The sequence below is a fragment of the Bos javanicus genome, chromosome 20 (genome assembly GCF_032452875.1).
Source record: "Bos javanicus breed banteng chromosome 20, ARS-OSU_banteng_1.0, whole genome shotgun sequence".
Lineage (NCBI taxonomy): Eukaryota > Metazoa > Chordata > Mammalia > Artiodactyla > Bovidae > Bos > Bos javanicus.
In genome coordinates, this window is record NC_083887.1 from 5,210,854 (window position 1) to 5,233,950 (window position 23,097).

Sequence of the window (23,097 nt, forward strand, 5' to 3'; positions counted from 1 at the left end):
CCAGGGCAATCTCTGGGAACCATGCGTCTCCTTTTTCAGCTTCTTACAACAGCTCTTGTCAGGTTGGTGGAAGGGCCCCTCCCCCTGCTCCACTCTGCCCTGGAGTTGAACCCGCCCCTGGAGGCCTCTGCTGACTGTGTGTGGGGGGACCAGCCCAGGCAAAATAGGTCAGTTCCAGGGTCTAAGCAAAGCTGCGGGGCTAGCACGGAGTCACTGGTCTCCACGCACAGGCCCAGTGCCCTGGGTCACCGCCTTACTCTGCCACCGTACGAGATAGGAATGGACACAGAGGCGTCCCTGCCTCCCCAGGTCCAGCCTTGGCATCCTCCACCTCCTCACCTCCTGCTTGTCTGCTCTGGAGACTTGTGATGAGAACACAGCCCCGGAAGGGCCTCTCTGATTTCCCGCGTCCCTCCCTCTCTCGCTCCCGGAGCCCAGCTGTGCGCCCTGGGCCTCGCCTGCTCCCCTTTCTCCTTCTCTTCCTCTGCCTCAGGCAGGAGAGGTCTGTGCCTCCCTGGGCTTCCAAGACTCGGGTGTAGCGCAGGGCAGCGGGCAGAGCCGCCCTCTGCAGGCTGGCTTTGGTTCAGGGCCGTGCTGTCTGCGAGCTGGCTGGGGTGAATGCAGCCCTGGACGCGGTCCAGCTTGTCTCCCTGGAGTTCTGTGTCAGGGTGTAGGGCCAGAGGCTTTGCTGATCACAAAGGATCACTCTGCCAGTGTCAACTGCGCAAACATCTCCTTGGGGACTTGTAAGGAGGTGGGAGGCTGGGCCAAGGCTGGAGAGAAGCGGTCCTGGGTCTCCAGGTCACATGGGACTCATCTGACGACTGCAAACCACAAGGTGTTCCCAGCGTGCACTTCACGAGGAAAAGTGGAATGACTGAATGGCGACTGTAGCCAGCAGTGTTCTCTGTTTTCACCCATGCTTGCCGCATGTCTAGGAAGAGATTTGTGCTAGGAAGGAACACTGGTAAAATCCCAGCTTATTAATAACTTATGGAATATAAGTAAGTTTCTGTTAGTTTCCGCAGCTTGTGGACTTTTGCCAAATTTGGCATGTACCAGGTGGTCTAGCTTGGTGATAAGAAATAAGCCGGCATCAGAAAGACGTGTGGCCTGCCACCCGAGGGGCCAACACTGAGCCACAGCAAGAGACCCAAAACGCTGACGGGGCCAGGGTGGGGGTGACGAGACAGCAAGAACAAGGGAAAAGAAAGAGTGAGCTTGACCCCCAAGCCTCTCTCTGCTGGTCTGCATGGTCCAGGGGGGCGCCTACTGTTTCCTCCTGCAGATAAGCTGGAAGTCAGCTGAGCCGCCTGCTCTGCCAGGCAGGGGCTGTCGCGTGGTGTGCGTCTGATTCACCGCTCCAGCCATTTCTTGCTTATCACCACCCCCTGGCCCATTCATACCATAGGACCTTGGAGTATCGGTGAGGTCTGCTGCTGCTACTGCTGCTAAGTCACTTCAGTCGTGTCCGATTCTGTGTGACCCCATAGACGTCAGCCCACCAGGCTCTCCTGCCCCTGGGATTCTGCAGGCAAGAACACTGGAGTGAGTTGCCATTTCCTTCTCCAATGCATGAAAGTGAAACAGTGAAAGTGAAGTCACTCAGTCCTGTCCGACTCTTAGCGACCCCATGGACTGCAGCCTACCAGGCTCCTCCATCCATGGGATTTTCCAGGCAAGAGTACTGGAGTGGGGAGCCATTGCCTTCTCTGTCGGTGAGGTCAAGGGTTTGCAAATAGTCACAGGGCCACCAGGTGGGACTGAGCAAGGTGAGCATGCATGGAAAGAGTGGGGACCAACGATCAGGGTGTGGTGTTGGAGCCAGGACAGGGTCAGAGGCATCCGTAGGGGCTTGAGGTGGTGACAGTGATGGGAGAGAGGTTCCAAATAGTGGCACTGATCCATTGTTACTGTGTTTAGGATAATGGGAAAGTGGTGGAAAAATAATTACAGTTAAAGGAAGGAAACTAGTTGAATCCCAAGAGGGTCTGGGAGCAGAGGCATGTCTAGCTCTCAGATTTGATTTTTAAATACCAGCCAGAGGATCAAGCCTCCTTGGATAAATGGCAGATTCCAAGTTGGGGGCAGGGAATGTACATGATGAGCTTGGGGCATCTTCTGGTGTCAGAAAGGAAGTGCCAAAGAGAGGTGGAGAAATGTCACACAGACACAAAAAACAGCATGGAGGGCCACACCCTGGCCAAATCTGGGACAGTTTGAGCATCAAAAGAAATAAGACTAAAATGTAGAACACATTGATTAAATAGGAATCCATGGATCAACACAAATAGAAACAAATAAAAGAATAAATGAGGACAAGAAAAGGTTTTCATTGCAGTAGGATGTCAACTAGTAACTGTAGAAGGAATGATGGAACTAGAAAATTACCATTTGGTACTTACTGTAGAACAGAATATTTACAAAGTCTAAAAGTACCTCCCCATGAAATATTAAACACAAAGGGACAAAACCGCAGTCCGAAAGACACACCTTTAATCAAGTGATCAAGGTGAACATCACCAGCAAAAGTGAAAGTGAAGTCGCTCAGTCATGTCCGACTCTTTGTGACCCCATGGACGGTAGCCCACCAGGCTCCTCTGTCCATGGGATTTTCCAGGCAAGAGTACTGGAGTGGATTGCCATTTCCTTCTCCGGGGGATCTTCCCAACGCAGGGATTGAACCGGGGTCTCCTGCATGGTAGACAGACGCTTTACCATGTGAGCCACCAGGGAAGTCACCAGCAAAGGACAAATCTAAATCATTCATCTCATAGGGCGCTGTGGAAAGAACACAGATTCGCTTCTGTAATATTCCTGCTCAAGATGCAGAGTCCGAATCTAACCACAAGGAATCGTCAGACAAACCCAAGGACTATTCTACTAAAGGTCTGGCCCATTGTCTTTAAAAAGAACTATTCCAGATTGAAGGAATCGAAGGAGATGTGACAACTAAAGGTAGTGTTTGATTCTAAACTGAATCCTTTCTCTAATCAGGACAGTTGGCAAAACAGAAGGTCTGTGGGTTAACGGTAGTATTGTATTAATGTTAATTTCCTGTTGCTCTTACTGTGGCTTTGTAGTACACCATCCTTATTTGTAGGAATTATATGCTGAAGTATTTGGGGGAGATGGGACATCAGGTCAACAACCTCTCTCAACTGGTTCAGGAAAAAGTTGTTCGTACTATTCTTACAACTTTTCCGTAAGTTTGAAATCATTTCAGAGGAAAAGGAAAAAGTTTGCTCAAAAAAGTTGTTAAACATCTACTGAGAGGCATGTTTGTTCAGTGCAGTGGTTGAAAGCTACACTTGGCAAAATGTGTTGTGTATATACCATGGAATATTATACAGCCTTAAAAAGGAGGAGATTCTGACACATGCTACAGCCTAGATGGACTTTAATGACCTTATGCTAGGTGAAATGTCAGTCACGATAGGACAAATACTGTATGATTCCACTTATATGAAGTTCTTAGAGCAGTCAAATGCAGAGACAAAGTAGAACGGTGGGTGCCAGCGGCTGGGGGCAGGGGGAGTGGGGAGTTATTGTTTAAAGAACATAGAGTTTCGGTTGGGGAAGGTAAAAATTCTGGAGGTGGATGGTGGCGATGTTTGCAGAACAAGATGAAGGTACATATTATCATTGAACGAATGGTTGAGATGGTAAATTTCACGGTTTGCATATTTTCCCACAATAAAAGACACTGGAGGAGAAAAAGTCAGGCTTTGAAGGCGAACAACTTCTCAGCACTGACACTTGTTCCTGAAATCTCAGGTGAGTGCTTGTCTCTTTCTTTGTTACTGGGGACAAGGGCACTGTCTTCATACTGCAGAGTCAGAGACCCTGCACGGAAGCCCTTCAAGTCGTGGCTGTAGTGGGCAGCACATAGCGAGTTCTCAAAACAGGGCACCTCCTCTTATTCTGATCCTTTCACATCATTGCATCAACTTCACAGCTCTGCGGGTGGCTGCCATTTTCCCCAGCGCCCCCTCCCCCAACTTCCAAGAACTACTCAGCACCCAGCCAGCTCTCTTCCCCTTTCTAGGAACTTCTTCTGCAGACAATTAGAGAGGTAGAGTGTGTCCCAGTTAAAGACATGAAAACCTTATATAAGCATATAAAGACATGCTTCTATATGCACAGATCATCTCTGGAGGGATCTGTATAGACCCAGGTAACAGTGATGGTCTCTGGGGTCCTTAAGGGACACAGCAGGAAACTTCTCCTGTTAAACCCATTTGTACCCTTGGGATGTCTTCCCACATACAGGCGTTGCTGCTTTAAATAAATGAGAGAAATAAATAGCTGGATCAATCCATCTAGTCACCAAAGAGGGGACCTCTGTGACAACTGAGTTCCTTTGGGAGGATCTGTCTTGAGGCAGATAAGAGGAGTTCAGAAAAAGCATCTCCCTGTATTTGCTGTTCAAGTGCCAACAACTCAAAATAATGTACGAAGCAGCCTATTTTGTGGTGGCATATCCTCAATGCCTGCAGTCATAGTTTGGGGTGGCATTTTTGCTACCCTTTACCCTCATTTACAAAATGTTAAGCTGCATACACAGATTCAGTTCAGTTCAGTTCAGTCGCTCAGTCGTATCCGACTCTTTGCAATACTCTTTGGACTGCAGCACGCCAGGCCTCCCTGTCCATCACCAGCTCCCAGAGTTTACTCAAACTCAAGTCCATTGAGTCGGTGATGCCATCCAACCATCTGATCCTCTGTCGTCCCCTTCTCTTTCCTCCTTCAATTTTTCCCAGCATCAGGGTCTTTTCAAATGAGTCAGCTCTCTGCATTAGGTGGCCAAAGTATTGGAGTTTCAGCTTCAACAGCAGTCCTTCCAATGAACACTCAGGACTGGTCTCCTTTAGGATGGACTGGTTGGATCTCCCTGCAGTCCAAGGGATACTCAAGAGTCTTCTCCAACACCACAGTTCAAAAGCATCAATTCTTTGGTGCTCAGCTTTCTTTTTAGTCCAACTCTTATATCCATACATGACCACTGGAAAAACCATAGCCTTGACTAGATGGACCTTTGTTGGCAAAGTAATGTCTCTGCTTTTGAATATGCTATCTAGGTTGGTCATAACTTTCCATCCAAGGAGCAAGTGTCTTAATTTCATGGCTGCAGTCACCATCTGCAGTGATTTTGGAGCCCAGAAAAATAAAGTCAGCCACTGTTTCCACTGTTTCCCCATCTATTTCCCATGAAGTGATGGGACCAGATGCCATGATCTTAGTTTTCTGAATGGTGAACTTTAAGCCAACTTTTTCACTCTCCTCTTTCACTTTCATCAAGAGGCTCTTTAGTTCTTCTTTGCTTTCTGCCATAAGGGCGGTGTCATCTGCATATCTGAGGTTATTGATATTTCTCCCGGCAATCTTGATTCCAGCTTGAGGTTCCTCCAGCCCAGCGTTTCTCATGATGTATTCTGCTGCTGCTGCTGCTAAGTTGCTTCAGTTGTGTCCAACTCTGTGCGACCCCATAGACGGCAGCCCACCAGGCTCCCCCGTCCCTCGGATTCTCCAGGCAAGAACACTGGAGTGGGTTGCCATTTCCTTCTCTAATGCATGAAAGTGAAAAGTGAAAGTGAAGTCGCTCAGTCGTATCTGACTCTTAGCAACCCCCTGGACTGCAGCCTACCAGGCTCCTCCGTCCATGGGATTTTTCAGGCAAGAGTACTGGAGTGGGGTGCCACTGCCTTCTCCGGATTACTCTGCATATAAGTTAAATAAGCAGGGTGACAATACACAGCCTTGACGTACTCCTTTCCTGATTTGGAACCAGTTTGGTGTTCCATGTCCATATGCAGATTAACTACAGACACACCTCCCTCTGTCTTTGCCTCCGGGACACTGCCACTCGGGCACCTCTGAGAGGCTTCTGAGAACGCTGGGTGCTGGTGCCTCCTCGTACCTCCACCCACCTCTCCCTGCCGTCTCTGCCGTCACCCTCACCGCCTCCGGTGGTCCTATGTGGGCACCCAGACAGGGATGTGAGGGAACCTCAGGCTGCTTCCCATCTTGAGAATTCTAGAGCCCAACTCACATAACTTAACCATCTTGTCTCTTATGAAAAATTAAAGTCTAGAAGACAGCTAAAGAGATGTTTTTGAATAATTTAATCACAAGATGATGACCCTCTGGGGGAAGTACGTCCAGCTCTCACGTCCTCAGGGGCCAGTAGGGGGATGGAAATGGGTGAGGCAGCCAGTGGCACCCATGCATCCCACCTGCCATCTGAAATGGTCAGCTGCCGTCACATGGGCTGACTGTTATCCATGGGACACAAAGGCATTTCTAAACCTTGACATTCTCCTTCAGGAGTCAGAAATACAGATCTACGTGGAATCTCCCCATTTAGAAATATTGGTAAATAGTTGAAAACAAAATAAGAGACAACAGTCGCAATTCCTTGGCCGAAAGAACGTGGTTCGAGGCGCAGCAGAGCGGCCTGGCAGTTTGCAAACTCTGCCCTGTGACGTGCAAGGGGCAAACGCTGGCTAGAACTAAGGGCTTGTGTTGAGATGTCAAGTTGACTCGATTTGGGCCTACCTTTGGGACGAAGGATGGACCCTGGAGCATTGACAAATTTGAACTTGTTCTATTAATTAACAGGGAGGCAGAGTGGCAAAGGGTGAGGGGGAGGGGAAAATACAGGCTTTGAATTCACAGAGGCTTGGGTTCAAACCTTGCTTCCATACTTCATAGTTCCCTGCTTAATAGTAAGTCTTGGTTTCCTCATCCATAAAAGTCAGGAGAGACGCTACATAACAGGGTTATGAGGATTAAATGAAGTTGTGTCTAAGGAAATGTCTGCCATCTGGTAAGCAACTAGTTCACTTATTCTTACTTTCAAAGGTTTGTGAGTGAGGATACTTGATGAAAGCAACATTTCGGGAAGGATGGCCGAATGGTAGCTGGGAGACTGCAGTCAGAAAGACTGGCTAAGTCTCCGGCAGCGTTACTACTTTGAGAGGATGGGTCATTATTACGGCACGGCCTTGGAGCTGAGCCTGTCCCCAGGGGCCAGACCATAAAGGCTGCCCTCCCGGCTTCTCCACAGGTAAGGTGACGGACAGGGTGCGACGCACAGCACCAAAGAAAGCTTGGCTGTGCCAGCTGTCCTGTCTCCTTCCCACCCCCTCTTCAGCAGCCTTCGCGCAGCCAAGCAGGCAGGGCCTGGCCTCCTGCCAGTGCTAATCCAGGCGCAACTTCCAAGCCTGAACCTTGGTGCCAGCGTCAGGCACAAGCCAGGCCCTGACCTTTGCTGGGTCTCTACAGACATCTCTTCTCTATCTTGAAGAGCCACTGAAGGCTTTTCTGCAGAGTTCCTGGTAAAATTGTGCTGTTTTCGTTGTTCAGTCACTTAGACATGTCCAACTCTTTGCAACCCCATGGACTGTAGCAAACTCATCTTCAGAAGATGGCTTAAAGCTTTTGAAAGCTTGGGACCTTCAAATACATGCAGACATTTCTAAGCCAAAAAGGCCAAATGCACAGTCCTTGCAAGGGACTAATGGCAGAATTAGCCAGAGAAATAGTTTTGCTTCTTCGGAACAAGAGACACATTTACCCAGTCTGTAGGTGCTGTGTGTGTTCACTAATTAAACTGTCATTACCAGTCAGCACTGCCAACTTTCCAAAAAGGTTTCTTAAAGTGGAAATCATTTTTAGTGTGCATTACAATTGTATGAAAGGCTTGCTTGCCACCCCTACCCACCCCTCCTCCCCACAGTAAGTCTCTGAATCGGTAGATCTGGGGTCAGGGCTACGTTTCTAACAATTCCAGGAGATGCTGATGCTTCCCGCTGGTGGCTGGGTGGTTATGCTTTCAGAAGTATTGCTGTAAGGAATCTGCTGGTATTTATTCAGTCTACACTACTAGTGAGTGTTACAAAATGCATGGGAACTCCTACACCCCCAGTTGAGTAAATAGAAGCTAAGGTTAAATGACAGAAATAAGATGAAACAATGCTCGACAATCTTGATCTAGGAGCCACAAACTTCACTATAAGCCACGGGTTATACAGTCACAACTGGGTGGACATGGTGGTTTGGTGATGCCAATGAAGTGCCCAGGCTAGTAACTAGAAAGCTGCTGGGGGCAGCAGTCTCTAGTCACAGTGGGAGATGCCGCCCCGTGTCAAAGAACTGGACCGCAAACATGAACATGGGGTTCTTCATTTCATCACGACTCCAAGGCTTGGATGGTTCCTAAAGGCTGGTGTTTGTTGATGTCTTACAGAGGTTAGGTCTGTGCTTCATGAGGCTTTTGCAAATGTTAGTGGTTTTTCCAACTACAGAGAAAGAAGACTTGAGGTCTGAGACAGCTAGTTTCTTGTTTAGGAGCTTGCTGGAGCAAGGGTGCTTAGGGGTGAGATGTTTTTGATGGCCTCATCATCAGGGAGGAATTTCGCTTTTCCTCAGAACACAGATCATTTTCTAGGCTCTGCAAGCCTAATACTCAGCATGACGACTCCGGTGAGAATGAAAAAAGGCTTAGCAGGTGACCAGTTCTTGAGGGAGGCGGTGGCTTTGGACGTCCCAGCCCCCCGAGTGCTATTTGCTCTCATTCTCCCTGGCTGCCCACTTAACTACATTTACTCAAGGGAATGTGGGAACTACTTCCATTTCAATTTGGCTCAGCTAAGTCAAAGTCAGCCTTCTGTCCCAACAGTAGTAATGTGTCTAGGTACTTCTGTAATCTGATGATTTCATTTGAAAAAATTCCCTCTGGTCTATGGTGACTCTTAGTGGATATAACAATGATTTTTAACAATGATCTCCTTGGTATTTTGGCATATTTAACATTCTGTGAAAATCAGAGTATTTCTCACTAACTGGTACATCCTTCTATAATAACGGAAAAGAAGAGAACTGAGACGGACCAAAACTGTCTGCCAAAAAGATGCACAACACAGTCACTTGCGGATTTGGGGAGAGAAAGAAGCTTCTCTGGGTTGCTCATACTGCCCGGTCAGCAGGTTGAGGCTGAATGTTGAGGTCAGCAGGTGGACGGGCAGAATGCTGGTGGGGTTGAGAGGGGCTCTGTTGAGACCTCCCTTCTGGAGCAGAGGCCTCCCTGGGAAGGAGGCCCATGGTCCTGACCAGTGGGGTCCGGGTCTGAGAGGCCTCCTTGCAGAGCACAGGCCTGCAGTCCTTCCGTATCTGCCTCTTAGTGAAGAGGACTGACTGGAGGGCCCGTCTCTGGGCACTGAGGACCTGGGTGTTGAATCCCAAACTGCAAAGGGCAGCAACCTGCTCTACCTGGAAGCAGAACACACTGCAGAAGTTAACTGCCACCTGCTCTAAACATGGCGTCAGTTTGCTTTAAAACAAAGGCATATGCTGCCCAAACATCCTGCTAAACACAGAAGTGCAGTCCTAACTTGTGGTTATTGATGGTAAAGGTGGAACAGGTTAAAGTCTGAGTAACAATATCCAGGAGAAGCCTCAACTAACAACCAAAGACTCTTAGTTTGAAGTAAATTTTGATATCATCCAAAGCTTGGGATGCAAAATGGCAAGGCTCAGCAGTGAAAGCATCACTTGGAACTTGTCAGAAACTTTTAGGTCTTTCTGAACTTCTGAATCAGACTTTGCATGTTGTTTAAAATCCCCTGGTGACCCTTCTGCAAGTTCGGGAACGAGCACACGGCCGTCAATTAAAGAGGAGGACCGGCAATGGTCCGGGGAAGAGAGGACCGCTTCCAGGTACACCCACTAGCTGCAGGACGGTGGTAGCTCCAAGGTGTGTCCACCAGCCCTTCATTGCCACCAAGTCATGTGTTTGCACAGGAACGGCACAGACGGAGGAGAAAGGTTATGCTCTATGTACCTGGGGTCTAAAGTTAGCTGAAGTTTCAGAGTATCAAATGAGTTAATTACAAAACTCAAGTCACTTTATTCATTTTCTAAAAAACACAAAGATGAGAATAAAATAAATACACCCAACTCACTAGCCCTTGCAGGACAGGAAGAAGCCCTGGACAGACAGCCTGCAAGTGTCTTTTCTTACACTTCAGTCTGCATCTCCTCAGGCATTCCAGGGTCCCGTGTTTTGACCCCTCTTGCAGGGGAAAGGAAGTGGAAGCTAAAAAGTCACCTACAAGAGGGTTGCAGTGGCCTTACAGCTATTTGACGCTAGTGGCTTGTAAACTCTGATTTGCAACTCTCAGAAACTGATAGTATCAAATAAGCATTGTTAAAACCCTACCACCCCTGGCTAACCTTTACTGTCAATTCTTTGAAACTGCATCTTTAGGGCTGGTTATGTTCCTTCACTGTAGCTTCTGATTATCCTCAAGCACAAACCCTAAAATCCATACACAGTCTCTAAGTTCAAGTACAAAGGTTCGCTTCAGGACAAACCCCAAAGTGATGTAGTGTTTTTTAACATGTCTGTAGTGTCTACTGGGTGTCACCCCCTGGACAGGCTAGCTGGGGGGCAGCACAGTATGGGGGCCCACATGGTCAACTTTTCTACAGCCCCACTTGCTCCCTATTCTATCTGGACACCGCCCCACAGTCAACATTGAACTCTGAAGTCAGTGAGGACTTCAGCCTGTCTTCATTCTGAAGTTGTACTCTCACGTAACTGAATCCAGTTCTTCACCATTAATTCAACGGAGCTTCCAAAACATGTCAGGCATATTCTAAAAAGAAAGATAATCAAATCAAAATGTTAGTTTTGTGTTATGTTTAATTTCATGCTCCCAAAGGAATTAAGCTAGCTAGAAAGCCTTGAAGTGCATGTTTTACACTCCAGAATGGAATTGAGGTTTTCTCCTAATATAGCACAAAGGGACAATTTGTCTCATGAGTTCCCCATGCAAGCCTGATATTCTTGCTTTGTTCTCTCCCTGATGCTTAGTTTACTAATCAAAAATAACAGACACATTACAGACTCTTTCAGAGAGAACACCAACGTAGAATGCGGGGGGAAGGCACACCGTGATGGTTACCCGCGATGGCTGAGTCCACCACGGCTTACTTGTGATAACTGCATATGTTTGTTAATGTCTCCCAACCCCTGCAAATAGCACTGTTTTGTGCATCTAGAGCTGATTTTTAAAATTAATTTCAAATGTGAAAAAGAAAAAAAGGGTGCTCAGAGCAGAGGAATCCCATGGTAACTGACAGTGGTAAACTGAAATCCTTAATAAATACTACAAGGAAACCCAAGAGGGCTTAAAGCGGGTTCTAAGCGCCACTGAGGAGGCATTTGAGCATGCACCACTGGTTTTATTCCAATTGTAAGCCCAAGTTAACTCATGTCCGGGGGAGAGACTCATTTAGGCAATTTCACAACAAGACTTTAATGTGAATTTGGCGTGTGCATACCCAGCATCCCAGCTGGTTTCTAATGAAGCATCTATTCATGGCTTAAACGTTCAGCTCTGCTGGCACAGAAAATCACACTCACTGACATATGAAAAGGCTACTAATTAGTTCTCAGTAAAAAATTACTCACAACAAAATGAAATCCATTTGCAGTAAACACTTTTCTGAACAGATAAGAAACGTGAACCTTGGTAATGGCTTGTCCCTTTTCTACCCATTTCCTGGGTCTACAAGCCGGAGGTGAATGCTCCTGGACAGAAGGCAGGACACTGACCTTAGGAAGCGTCCTGGGATGGAGCAGCAGGGTCCTGGCTTTCAGGCTCTGGAGGCGGTGCTGGCACGGCTTCTTTTTTCTGGGCTGCCAGGAACTCATGAATTGCTCGTTCTATCTGTGGTCTGAAGATGTGGTTCAGTTTGGGATCCACCACCTGGGAAATAATTCTGTCCACTCCAGCTTCCAACATCCCTGACCTTGAGAAGACAAACAGATTATTGCATTATTTAGCCTGCAAGTGTCATGGGAGAGAGCAAGAAGTATCCACCTGGTCCAAGATACAGCCCCGTGAGAGAGTGCTTTCAAAGGACGGTGCACACAGGGTTCAAGCCATGATGTCTTTAGAGGGCAAGTCATTATTCCTAATTTACAATCTCAGTCACTCCCAATGCAACCTTGTACAAAAGAACCAAACAAAACTCTACCAACGACAAACAGTAACAGTATGGTTGAAAGAATCGACGCCATGGGTAGATGTGAAAACCTCAATCTAGCAAAGCCAGCATGCCTCCCACTTGACTCCACTTCCCTCAGTATCTATTCTTCTACACGTCAAAGCAAAAGTGGGCCCCAGCAGCAACCTGGCTGCTGCTGCTGCTAAGTCGCTTCAGTCATCTCTGACTCTGTGTGACTGCATAGACGGCAGCCCATCAGGCTCCCCCCGTCCCTGGGATTCTCCAGGCAAGAACACTGGAGTGGGCTGCCATTTCTTTCTCCAATACATGAAAGTGAAAAGTGAAAGTGAAGTCGCTCAGTCATGTCCGACTCTTAGCGACCCCATGGACTGCAGCCTACCAGGCTCCTCCGCCCATGGGACTTTCCAGGCAAGAGTACTGGAGTGGGGTGCCATTGCCTTCTCCGAGCAACCTGGCTACCAAGCCCTAAATCTTATACAGCACAAACCAGTCAGGGCTGGGAATGCTTACAGCATCATCAGCAATTCAAAGGCCTTCAAGCTGTGCTACGTACAAGGTAACGTGGAAGCAAACAAGTGAACAGACAAGAAATAGATTGTTTCTAAGCCTCTAAGGGGCTAAAATACAGCCCCAGTGGTTTTTGAAATAGAACAAAAATTAGTCAAAATGTTTATATTCAAACATTAGGGGTGGGTAGCAAGGAAGATTATGGTCATAGGAAACAATCACATTTGAAGAGTTTGGAACCTAGTCCATGCAGGGTCAAACTGAATTGTTCTTCTCAAAGGATTAAAATATTCAAACACCATTCACAAGTGTGGTAGACAGGTTTTACTTACTTTCCTTTAGACTGGAGTTCTTAGGCCATTCAAGGTTTTGCTTGGGTAAAAATAGGTCCTGAGGTAATGGGGCAAATGGTGTGTCAGAGCACAGCCCAGGAGACGACTGAGCACACACACAGCGATGAGTGAGATGAGAAACAGGCCCTGAGCTGGTTAGGCTGAGCAGTCAATAAAGTGCTCCCTAAACCCAGTGGTGACAGACAGCTTATCAACAGGAAGCTTAGATGTAAATTAAGCCATTAGAGTACAGGGGCACCTGCGAACAGACCCCAGTAGACAGTGTGTGCCCACGGACCAATGAGGTCAGCAGCAGCCTGTGGGTCAGCGGGGAAGCAAAGCCACCTCACCTTAGTCCAAGCCAAGGACCTGATATCAACCTCCATCACCCTGCTTCCTGGGTCAGGTTCCCAGGTGTCTTTCCAGTTCAGATCAGTCGCTCAGTCGTGTCCGACTCTTTGCAACCCCATGAATCGCAGCATGCCAGGCCTCCCTGTCCATCACCAACTCCCGGAGTTCACTCAAACTCATGTCCATTGAGTTGGTGATGCCATCCAGCCATCTCATCCTCTGTCATCCCCTTCTCCTCCTGCCCCCAATCCCTCCCAGCATCAGGGTCTTTTCAAATGAGTCAGCTCTTTGCATGAGGTGGCCAAAGTATTGGAGTTTCAGCTTCAGCATCAGTCCTTCCAATGAACACTCAGGACTGATCTCCTTTAGGATGGACTGGTTGGATCTCCTTGCAGTCCAAGGGACTCTCAAGAGTCTTCTCCAACACCACAGTTCAAAAGCATCAATTCTTTGGCGCTCAGCCTTCTTCACAGTCCAACTCTCACATCCATACATGACCACTGGAAAAACCAGAGCCTTGACTAGACGAACCTTTGTTGGCAAAGTAATGTCTCTGCTTTTGAATATGCTATCTAGGTTGGTCATAACTTTCCTTCCAAGGAGTAAGCGTCTTTTAATTTCATGGCTGCAATCACTATCTGCAGTGATTTTGGAGCCCAGAAAAATAAAGTCTGACACTGATTCCACTGTTTCCCCATCTATTTCCCATGAAGTGATGGGACCAGATGTCTTTACGGGAGGTGAAAATCTGACCACTGAAAACAAACCAAGAGTACAGCTCCCTTTCCTGGAGATTTTAAAAGTGCCAGGAGGAAGTAAGAAGTATTGTCAGGTGCCTAAAACAGAAGATGGAACAAACAACTATCATATAGGTTCCTCCAGGCTGGAGACTAGGATACGGCGTCTGGGCCTGAGCAGCGGAGAGGGGCTGGTCAGCCAGTGCTGAGGGCTGCAGTGTCGCACTGGCAGGGTTAAGGAGTGAATCCTCACTGTAAAACGTCATCAGAATCTGCCTCAAATTCAAAATGTTAGCAGGAATCACAGACAAATGTCTCAGTATGACATCCAAATTCATGTTTTCAGGTTAAATACATTCTAGATCAAACTGAAAAGCAGGGAATAATTACATAGATGGTAAAACTATGGAAAAAAAAAAAAAGGCAAGGAAATAAGGACCATCCAAGTGAGGAGTATGGTCAACTTCTGAGAGGAGGACGGGTACCGGGAAAGGTGGGAGGCAGGGCTGGGTTGGGCAGGGCGTGGGGTTTGCAGGGTGCTGGTAATATTCTATTTCTCAACCTGGGTGGGACTACAGGGATGTTCTAATTATTTGTTATACCGCATTTCTGTTGTAAGCACTTTTCTGTGTTACATTTCACATGAAAGGTATATGAAGAGAAGTGCCACATGCATACCTCAAGGATGATATCAACACGCATTAGAAATTAACAGTAATGCTGAGAGTCTTCATGCCATTATTGGCACCTTTTCAAATATTTAAATTATTTTGTGCTTTATTTTCTTAATATGGTTGCCAATCTTTTAGAAGGTAGGGTTAAAAAAGTTTCATCTGATTTGTTACTTAAGCTGTCAAATAGTTTTTTTTTAAGGACTAGCAATAACTCATATGCAGAGTACGTCATGAGAAATGCTGGGCTAGATGAAGCACAAGCTGGAATCAAGATTGCTGGGAGAAATATCACTAACTTCAGATATATAGGTGACACTACACTTACAGCAGAAAGTGAAGAAGAACTAAAGAGCCTCTTGATGAAAGTGAAAGAGGAGAGTGAAAAAGTTGGCTTAAAGCTCAGCATTCAGAAAACAAAGATCATGGCATCTGGTTCCATCACTTCATGGCAAATGGATGGGGAAACAATGGAAACAGTGAAAAACTTTATTTTGGGGGGCTCCAAAATCACTGCAGATGGTGACTGCAGCCATGAAATTAAAAGACACTTACTCCTTGGAAGAAATGTTATGACTAACCTAGACAGTGTATTAAAAAGCAGAGACATTACTTTGCCAACAAAGGTCCATCTAGTCAAGGCTATGGTTTTTCCAGTAGTCATGTATAGATGTGAGAGTTGGACTATAAAGAAAGCTGAAGGCCGAAGAACTGATGTTTTTGAACTGTGGTGTTGGAGAAGACTCTTGAGAGTCCCTTGGACTGCAAGGAGATTCAACCAGTCCATCCTAAAGGAAATCAGTCCTGAATATTCATTGGAAGGACTGATGCCGAAGCAAAAACTTCAATACTTTGGCCACCTGATGTGAATAACTGAATCATTTGAAAAGAATCTGATGCTGGGAAAGACTGAAGGCGGGAGGAGAAGGGGATGACAGAGGATGAGATGGCTGGATGGCATCACCGACTCAATGGACATGAGTTTGAGTAAACTCTGTGAGTCGATATGGACAGGGAGGCCTGGCATGCTGCAGTCCATGGGGTTGCAAAGAGTTGGACACGACTGAGTGACTGAACTGAGATTGAGCAATAACTCATATAAGGACCAGTGCCAGATGTGAAACAACTGTTCTGTGAGTAGCAGCCACTGTCCCCTTCTTTTTGAAGGACTCCTGTGCCAGTCTGCTCACCAGAGGAACAAGGCCATGGGGTAATGAATCCAGAATGACAAGGTACTGGGCATCTTCTGGAATCATGCTTCTTCCCTAACTTTGAGAGCTTTTATAAATTTTACATTTAGAAAGATTCAGATTTCATCAGCCATATTTAAAGTGCCAGCATGTTAATAAACATTCTTTTCTACTTTACAAAACTTTCTATTTTGAAATTATATATTCATAGAAAGTTGCAAAGAAATACATAGGGAGGTCCATGCTCTCTTTACCCAGATACCTCTAAAGCTTGTACTGTGCACAACCACAGTACAATATTGAAGCCAGAACCATAAGAGGGAAGGTTCTGTAACCATATGTGGTGATGGATGTTAACTAGTTATTGTGATCATTTCAAAATATACATGAATTGAATGCTTGAAACTAATTACAACTGAAACCAATAAGCTGTATGTCAACAATACCTCCGAAAAGGCAGGGGGTGGGCAAAACCCCCCAGAAAACCAGCATGGGTAGTCGACCTCATTTACATCCCAGTTAGAGCTGCATTTGTGTGTCTGCATACGCGGCTCTGTGCAATTTTATCGTAAGAAACCTCATGAACCACAATTACTCACTTGTATCCCACCCTCTTTCAGCTACCCTTTCCTAGCCACACTCACATCCCTCCAACCCTGAGCCCTAGCAATCACTCATCTATTTTCCATCTCTATAATTACATGTCAGTTCACAAATGTTATGGAAGTGGAATCATGCACCATGTATCTTTTTGATACTGGGTTTTTTCACTTGCCACAATTCCCCACCATTTCTCTTTTTAAAGAGGAAAGCATCACAAGCTTTTAGATATTCCAGGAGAGTGAGAGGATCAAGAAAACCTGAACATAAGCACTGGTATTAAGAACAAAAAAGAAAAAGCTTATCTCAGGACACCAGATTTCATGAGCCACCTCCACTTTTATGCCCAGTGACACGCAGAAGTCACTTGGATGTGCAATCAATAGCACCTCATTAACTGAGGTCCAGTTTGCTATTCTGAAAAATACACTTTAATAAAACCTCATGCCTTCTTGAACACTACCACTGCACTTTAGAGGGGTCATGTGGATTCAGAAAGTCTGTGTAACTCACACCGGCTTGTGAGAAGATCCAGCTGCTCTTGCCCAAGGCTCACTGATATATCGGTATGAGCTTCAGTGTATGTTCATGCTACACTGAAAACTTCAAAGACCCTGAAATATGTCTTACAATTTGGAATACCTTTCCTGGTAGAGACGTGCACAGGAGGCCTCTGTAGGTGTCAAGAATTTTAACTGAGTTCTTTGCTTACTTGAACTTAACTGGGGGGTGGGGGTGGGGGTCTGCTGCAACTTGTATGTCATATTTGCTAGAAGGTACCATGCACTTGGGGCTTCCCAGGTGGCTCAGTGGTAAAGAATTTGCCTGCCAATGCAAGAGCCACAGGAGACACAAGTTCAACCCCTGGGTTGGGAAGACCTCCCAGAGGAGGAAATGGCAACCTACTCCAGTATTCCTGCTAGGATAATCCCGTGGACAGAGGAGCTTGGTGGGCTGCAGACCATGCACTTGACCAAAGAGGGCCTTTCACTGGCCTTTGGAGTCACACTTGTGGTTACTGCCTTTTCACTTTCAATTCTGCTTACTTACTGAACCACACTCTGCCTCAGACCATTTCGCAACTGGTTTTTGTTCATCGTGGGATTCCATTCCTGCTTGTCCAGATGTGTTGACACAAAATTATCCACTTTTTGCCTCAGGTTTTGGTAAGCTGGCTAAAATATTAAAAAAAAAGGGGGGGTCAAGGTCAGAAGTTACACACATCAAACTTTTATAAATTTGCCATTCAGATCACAGATTTTCATAGGAATACAGAATTTCAAGTCCTTAATTACACTCCTAGCATGTCTATGAAGGCCACCATACAGCACAGCAGAGCGTGGACTAATGACCAACACGTGTGCCCACTTTAGGGCATGCATGTGTGAGTGCTAAGCTACTTCTGCTGCTGCTGCTGCTAAGTCGCTTCAGTGGTGTCTGACTCTGTGCGACCCCATAGACAGCAGCCCACCAGGCTCCCCCGTCCCTGGGATTCTCCAGGCAAGAACACTGGAGTGGGTTGCCATTTCCTTCTCCAGTGCACGAAAGTGAAAAGTGAAAGTGAAATCGCTCAGTCGTGTCCGACTCTTAGCGACCCCATGGACTGCAGCCCACCAGGCTCCTCTGTCCATGGGATTTGCCAGGCAAGAGTACTGGAGTGGGCTGCCATTGCCTTCTCCTAAGCCACTTCAGTTGTGTCCAACTCTTTGCAACCCTGTGGAGTGCAGCCCGCCAGGCTCTTCTGTCCATGGGATTCTCCAGGCAAGAATAGTGGAGTGGGTTGCCATGCCCTCCTCTGGGGGATCTTCCAGACCCAGGGATCAAACCCATGTCTCTTATGTCTCCTGCATTGGCAGGCAGGTTCTTTACCACTAGCACCACCTGGCAGGTAGGTCTGAGGCCAGAGGCTCTACTGCGCCGATTACTTTTCAGATAACTCTATGAGGGTGGTCCTATTAGCTCTCTTCTGCATTCATGTTCAAGGATTTAGGTTTAGAAAAAGTAAACAACTTGCCTACAAGGCTAAAATGTGGCAAAGTCAAGGTCAGACCCAGGCCATTTCCAAAACAAAGGAACTGAGTTCTAGCCCGGCTCTACTGCTTACTAGCTCTCTGACTTTCAACAAGGCAACCAACCTGAGTCTCAGTTATTTCCATCTGTAAAACAAATACTGCCCCACTTACCTCATAGGGTATTCTCAGCAACAAGCAAAGCCTGTGTGTAAAATGAAGCCACCCAGCCCTCACAAACACAGACTGAAGTCAAAGTCTATGGAACACTGGGAGAGGCTGACAGGAAGCAAAACTTAAGTCCCCAGAGGAGCCTGACTGGCAGCACTGCTCTCTAAAGCCAACTAGTATGAGGAGAACAAAATCAGAAAGGAACTGGATGAACACAAGGGATGCATGTGAACACAATGTGCATTCTGAGCCTCCAAGACCTTCTGGCACCATCAGCTGCTGTTGTCCAAACCAGGTGTAACAGTGTGCATCGCCGTTTCACACTTCACGCCTCTCTCCTCCCACTGTGGCCAGGGACCACTTCCCTGCCCCTTGAGGTTGCATTTAGCAATGTGATTTTATTTGGCCAATGAAGCGTCTGGTAGCTCAGCTGGTAAAGAATCTGCCTGCAACGCAGGAGACCCTGGTTTGATTCCTGGGTTGGGAAGACCCCCTGGAGAAGGGAAAGGCTACCTACCCCAGTATTCTGGCCTGGAAAATTCCATGGACTGTATAGTTGGACACGGCTGAGTGACTTTCACTTTGATAATACTGTGTCGCTGACAAGAAGTCCTAACGTGGTTGTGGCATCTGGCATGGCTCTGGTGCTCTGGTGACCTCCTATGAGGGTCTATTCTTTGCAACCTCTATCCCTTGGGCCTGGGATGCAGGAAAACTACACATGCAGAGATCTTCTCCCAACCACAGCTTGGATCTAAGCCCAGGTTGCCTATAGCTGAGCCACCAAGTCTATCCAGATCAGCTGAACTTTAGCTGACTTGCAGTCCCATCAGCATGCAAACAAACGCTTATTATAAGCCACTGAGATCTGGTTTACTATGCAGTGTTACTCTGGCAAAAGTCTGTTAACAGTCAGGTATTTGACACTGACAAAGGAATCAAGAGGCCTCAATTCTGTGAGTGGGCTCTTCCCAAAGGCCATGACTCACAAACAAAGACTCTCCACCAAACCTGAAAAGAGAAAGGCAGGGAGATGGATGAGGACTAAAATTCAAAGATACCCATGTACTATCCACCTAGCAAGCCCTTCTTCCTGGTAATTACCTTCCCTTCTTCACAAGGATAGGGCAGTGGGTGCTACATTCTCCTGGCCACAGGGGTGGCTGCCTGACCCACGTTTAGACAATGTAGGTATTTCCTGGGTTTTTTTTTTTTTTCCTTTAACTGGAGACATTTTGAGAGGAAGCAGCTGTAAGATGTAGCCAAAAGTACTAGTAACCAAATGGATGACTCTGCTCTGCAGTGACATAGGGTTAGATAGCCCTGGTGGAGAATTCTTGGTTCCAAATGCATCCCTACCCTTCTGGCAGTTTTTTAAATTCTATCCTTCCTTGGATTCCCACGAGTCAATAGATTCTCCCCCTTTGCTCACAGGAGTTAGAGTTAGATTTGTCACTTGTAACCATCAATCCTGATACTGTATCTTTTACTATTCAAAATAATTCACCCAGTTTTAGGTAGGACTGGTTACTGAAAAGGACAAAAGACAGCTAATGTCACCAACCAAACTCTAACCTTAACAGACCCTGACAACATAGAAAAATCCCTTCAGTTCATGAAGTGAAAGATCTACAGTGCCTGTCACTAACGTTTTATTATACTACCACTTTCTCTTAACCTATCATTCTATTTATTTATATTTTGGATGCATTGCAAAGTAAATTACAAACATCAGCAGTACACATTCCCTTCCATACATCTGCAGTCTGGGGTGGAACCTAACAATATGCAAATCTAACAAGTTCTTAGGTGATGCTGATGATCCCAGGACCACACTATGAGAAACCTGGGACTACAGCAACAAAGGATGTGCCTGGAGACACACTACCTCAAGACTAAAGCAACCTGGTGACAACCAGAAAGAACATCTAAGGGGGTGTTAAGTGGTGAAGGCTCCGCTTCCCTCTACCCCAACAGATTCTCAATACCGACTAAAACAAATGTAAACTACATTGGTTAGGCCACATAAAACCTAATGAGACATAAGAAACATAGTGGAGAACTTGCGATGGGAAGCTGAGAGTACCCAGGACTGGAAAACGTGAAAGTTCTGTCAATACGTATGTTAAAAAAGAAAAATTAAGTATCCCATCTCAAGGAGAGAACTGCTCCGTGAGTTTTTTAATATTGGAGAATAACAGTATACGCTACTTACTATACATATTATCTGGTCTACACTTCAGTTTTCTACGCCAGAATATACACTTTGAGGACAGGATAGTGACATGCTTGACTCTGTGTCCAGAAACCTCACCAATAAATGTTTAATGGATAACCTATCTTTAAGGCCTAGTTCTAAGCTCACAATCTTCCTGTGAGGTAGGCAAAAGATTTCCATGTTGGGCTCAGAGAGGAGAAATCACTTCCCTAGAGGAGCCCATTCAGTAAGAGAGCCTCCTATGTCTACAACCACAGTCTTGTGAGAGAAACTTCTGAAAAGGGAGTAAAAAAAGATTTCGGCGACCACTCTTTGTCTGACACTTAACACCGGTGACTTCACTGAACCCAAATGAATCTGGGCAAGGTCAAGTGAAACAGTATTAGTCGGTTGACCTATGGCATTAGGATCTAACGGAGAATCTTTCAACCAATGATGGAATACAAAATACGGGTGCTGCTTCTACGAAAACGTACCTTAATTAACTGCATACTCAAGCCTGCAAATCACTGAGCTGGAGAAAAGGAAGAAAGGCTGATGTTTGTGCATTCAAACCATTCCTGCTTACTTACCCGGTTTTCTCCAGTGTTGTTAACATACTGAGATTTGTTACTGTTGTGCTTAAAGGAGTCTCATCTTGGGAAATACAGGGTCGAGGTTGTAAAACCCGTACTGGGTCCCCAAGTTCAGAGATGCTGTTGGGCTAAGCAGCACAGAGCAAGGATGGGGCGGGAAGCCGAACGCACGTGGACATCCCTCAGAAAGCTTCCTATACTGCCCCAAGCGGTCTCCTCGCTGCTGAGATTTGAAAAGTACCTTTTGTTTTTCTCTAGGATTTGGAAATGCGAAGCTGCAGCCATAGCAGCCTCACGCCCACCCGCCACCCGTGAGCCCAAGCCGCCTCTGCTGACCTTGGTGTCCACGTCGGCCAGGCAGTCCCGGCGGAAGCTGTCAAACAGACCCCGGCTCTTGAGCTGCTCCACGATGAGCGCGATGAGCTGCGGGTCGCCCGGGGGCAGTGACGCCGGGTTGATGGGGCCGCCGCTCCCGCCGGCCCCGCCGCCGCCCGCCGCTGCCCCAGCCGAGGCCGGGCCCGCGCCGCCGCCGCCCACCGCGCCGGTGCCCCCGCCGCCCCCGCCGTCAGCCATGGCTGCGCGCCGGGCCCGCCAAGGGGCCCGAGTAAGGCTTCCTCTCAGGAACAGAGGACCTAGGTCGTGGAGAGGCGGCGGAGGGGCCCGAAAAGGAGAAGGCGGCGGCGGCGGGGACGTAGGAGGAAGGGGCGGCGGCGGCGTCGACAGCGGCCGCAGCAGTCTCTCAGGTAGCAGAGCTGCTGCCGGAGGCGGCGGAAACCACCCGCCGCGTCCCAGACGCTCTCCGGATGACGTCACCGCTGACCTTTGCATTGTGGGGCGGGAGGTCTTCCGGCAGGCACCTCCCTCTCTCTTATAGGCAGAGATCTGGCGGACGGAAACTACATCTACCGGCAGGCTCCGGGCTCGCGTCTCCAGTTTGTGGGACAGGATGGGACTTGTAGGCGTAGGCCCTGGTGATTGCTGCAGCACGGGCTGGCCTTCCTCGCCCTCACCCGGTACTGCCCCCTCGCTCTAAATCTGCGCATTCCCAGAGTACCTGATTTTAAGAACCGTCTGCTAGGCTGATTGAATGCATAGGTTAACAGGTTTGTCCCTTAGAGATTCTGATTCAGTATTTCTAGGTCGTGGCCTGGGAATCCGTGATTTTTACATGTATTCCCACGCCCTTCTTGAGCAACAAATATGATCTGGGAAATGTGGGAAGCAGTGGACTAGTCACATTTTTTAAATTCAAAAATTGTGGGTTTTATTTCCCCTTCTGATTTTAGTAGAAATACATACTTATTTTAGAAAATTGAAAAATAACAGAAAATTGTGCTGTAAAAAAGTTCCCTGATTTTGTGTGTGTGTGTATTTCCTTCCGGATAGTTTTTTTTTTTTTTTGACTTGCTTGGTCAGTTCTGTGTGACTCTTTGCAACACCCATGGACTGTGGCTTGTCAGACTCCTCTCTCCATGGAATTTTCCAGGCAAGAATACTGGAGTGGGTTGCTATTTCCTTCTCCAGGGGATCTTCCCCACTCAGGGAACAGAACTCTAATTTCCCGTGTCCCCTGCTTTGGCAGGTGGATTCTTTACTACTGAGCCACCTGGGAAGCCTATAATAATAATAAGTGAATGTTGAGTAATTGGAATATTACAGGCATGATACCAAGTACTTTATATACACTACTTCATAAT

At 47.0% G+C, this 23,097-nt stretch overlaps 1 protein-coding gene across 1 annotated transcript; it reads right to left on the reverse strand.

The window, feature by feature from the left end:
* Positions 1-9,886: 9,886 nt before the first annotated feature.
* BOD1 (biorientation of chromosomes in cell division 1) lies at positions 9,887-22,199 on the reverse strand. The gene is made up of 4 exons (XM_061393235.1): positions 21,737-22,199; positions 17,478-17,602; positions 11,624-11,820; positions 9,887-10,661 (listed from the first exon to the last, which is right to left on the reverse strand). The coding sequence occupies exons 1-3, from the start codon at positions 21,971-21,973 to the stop codon at positions 11,625-11,627; spliced, it is 558 nt and encodes a 185-aa protein (XP_061249219.1). The 5' UTR covers positions 21,974-22,199; the 3' UTR covers positions 9,887-10,661; position 11,624.
* Positions 22,200-23,097: the final 898 nt, after the last annotated feature.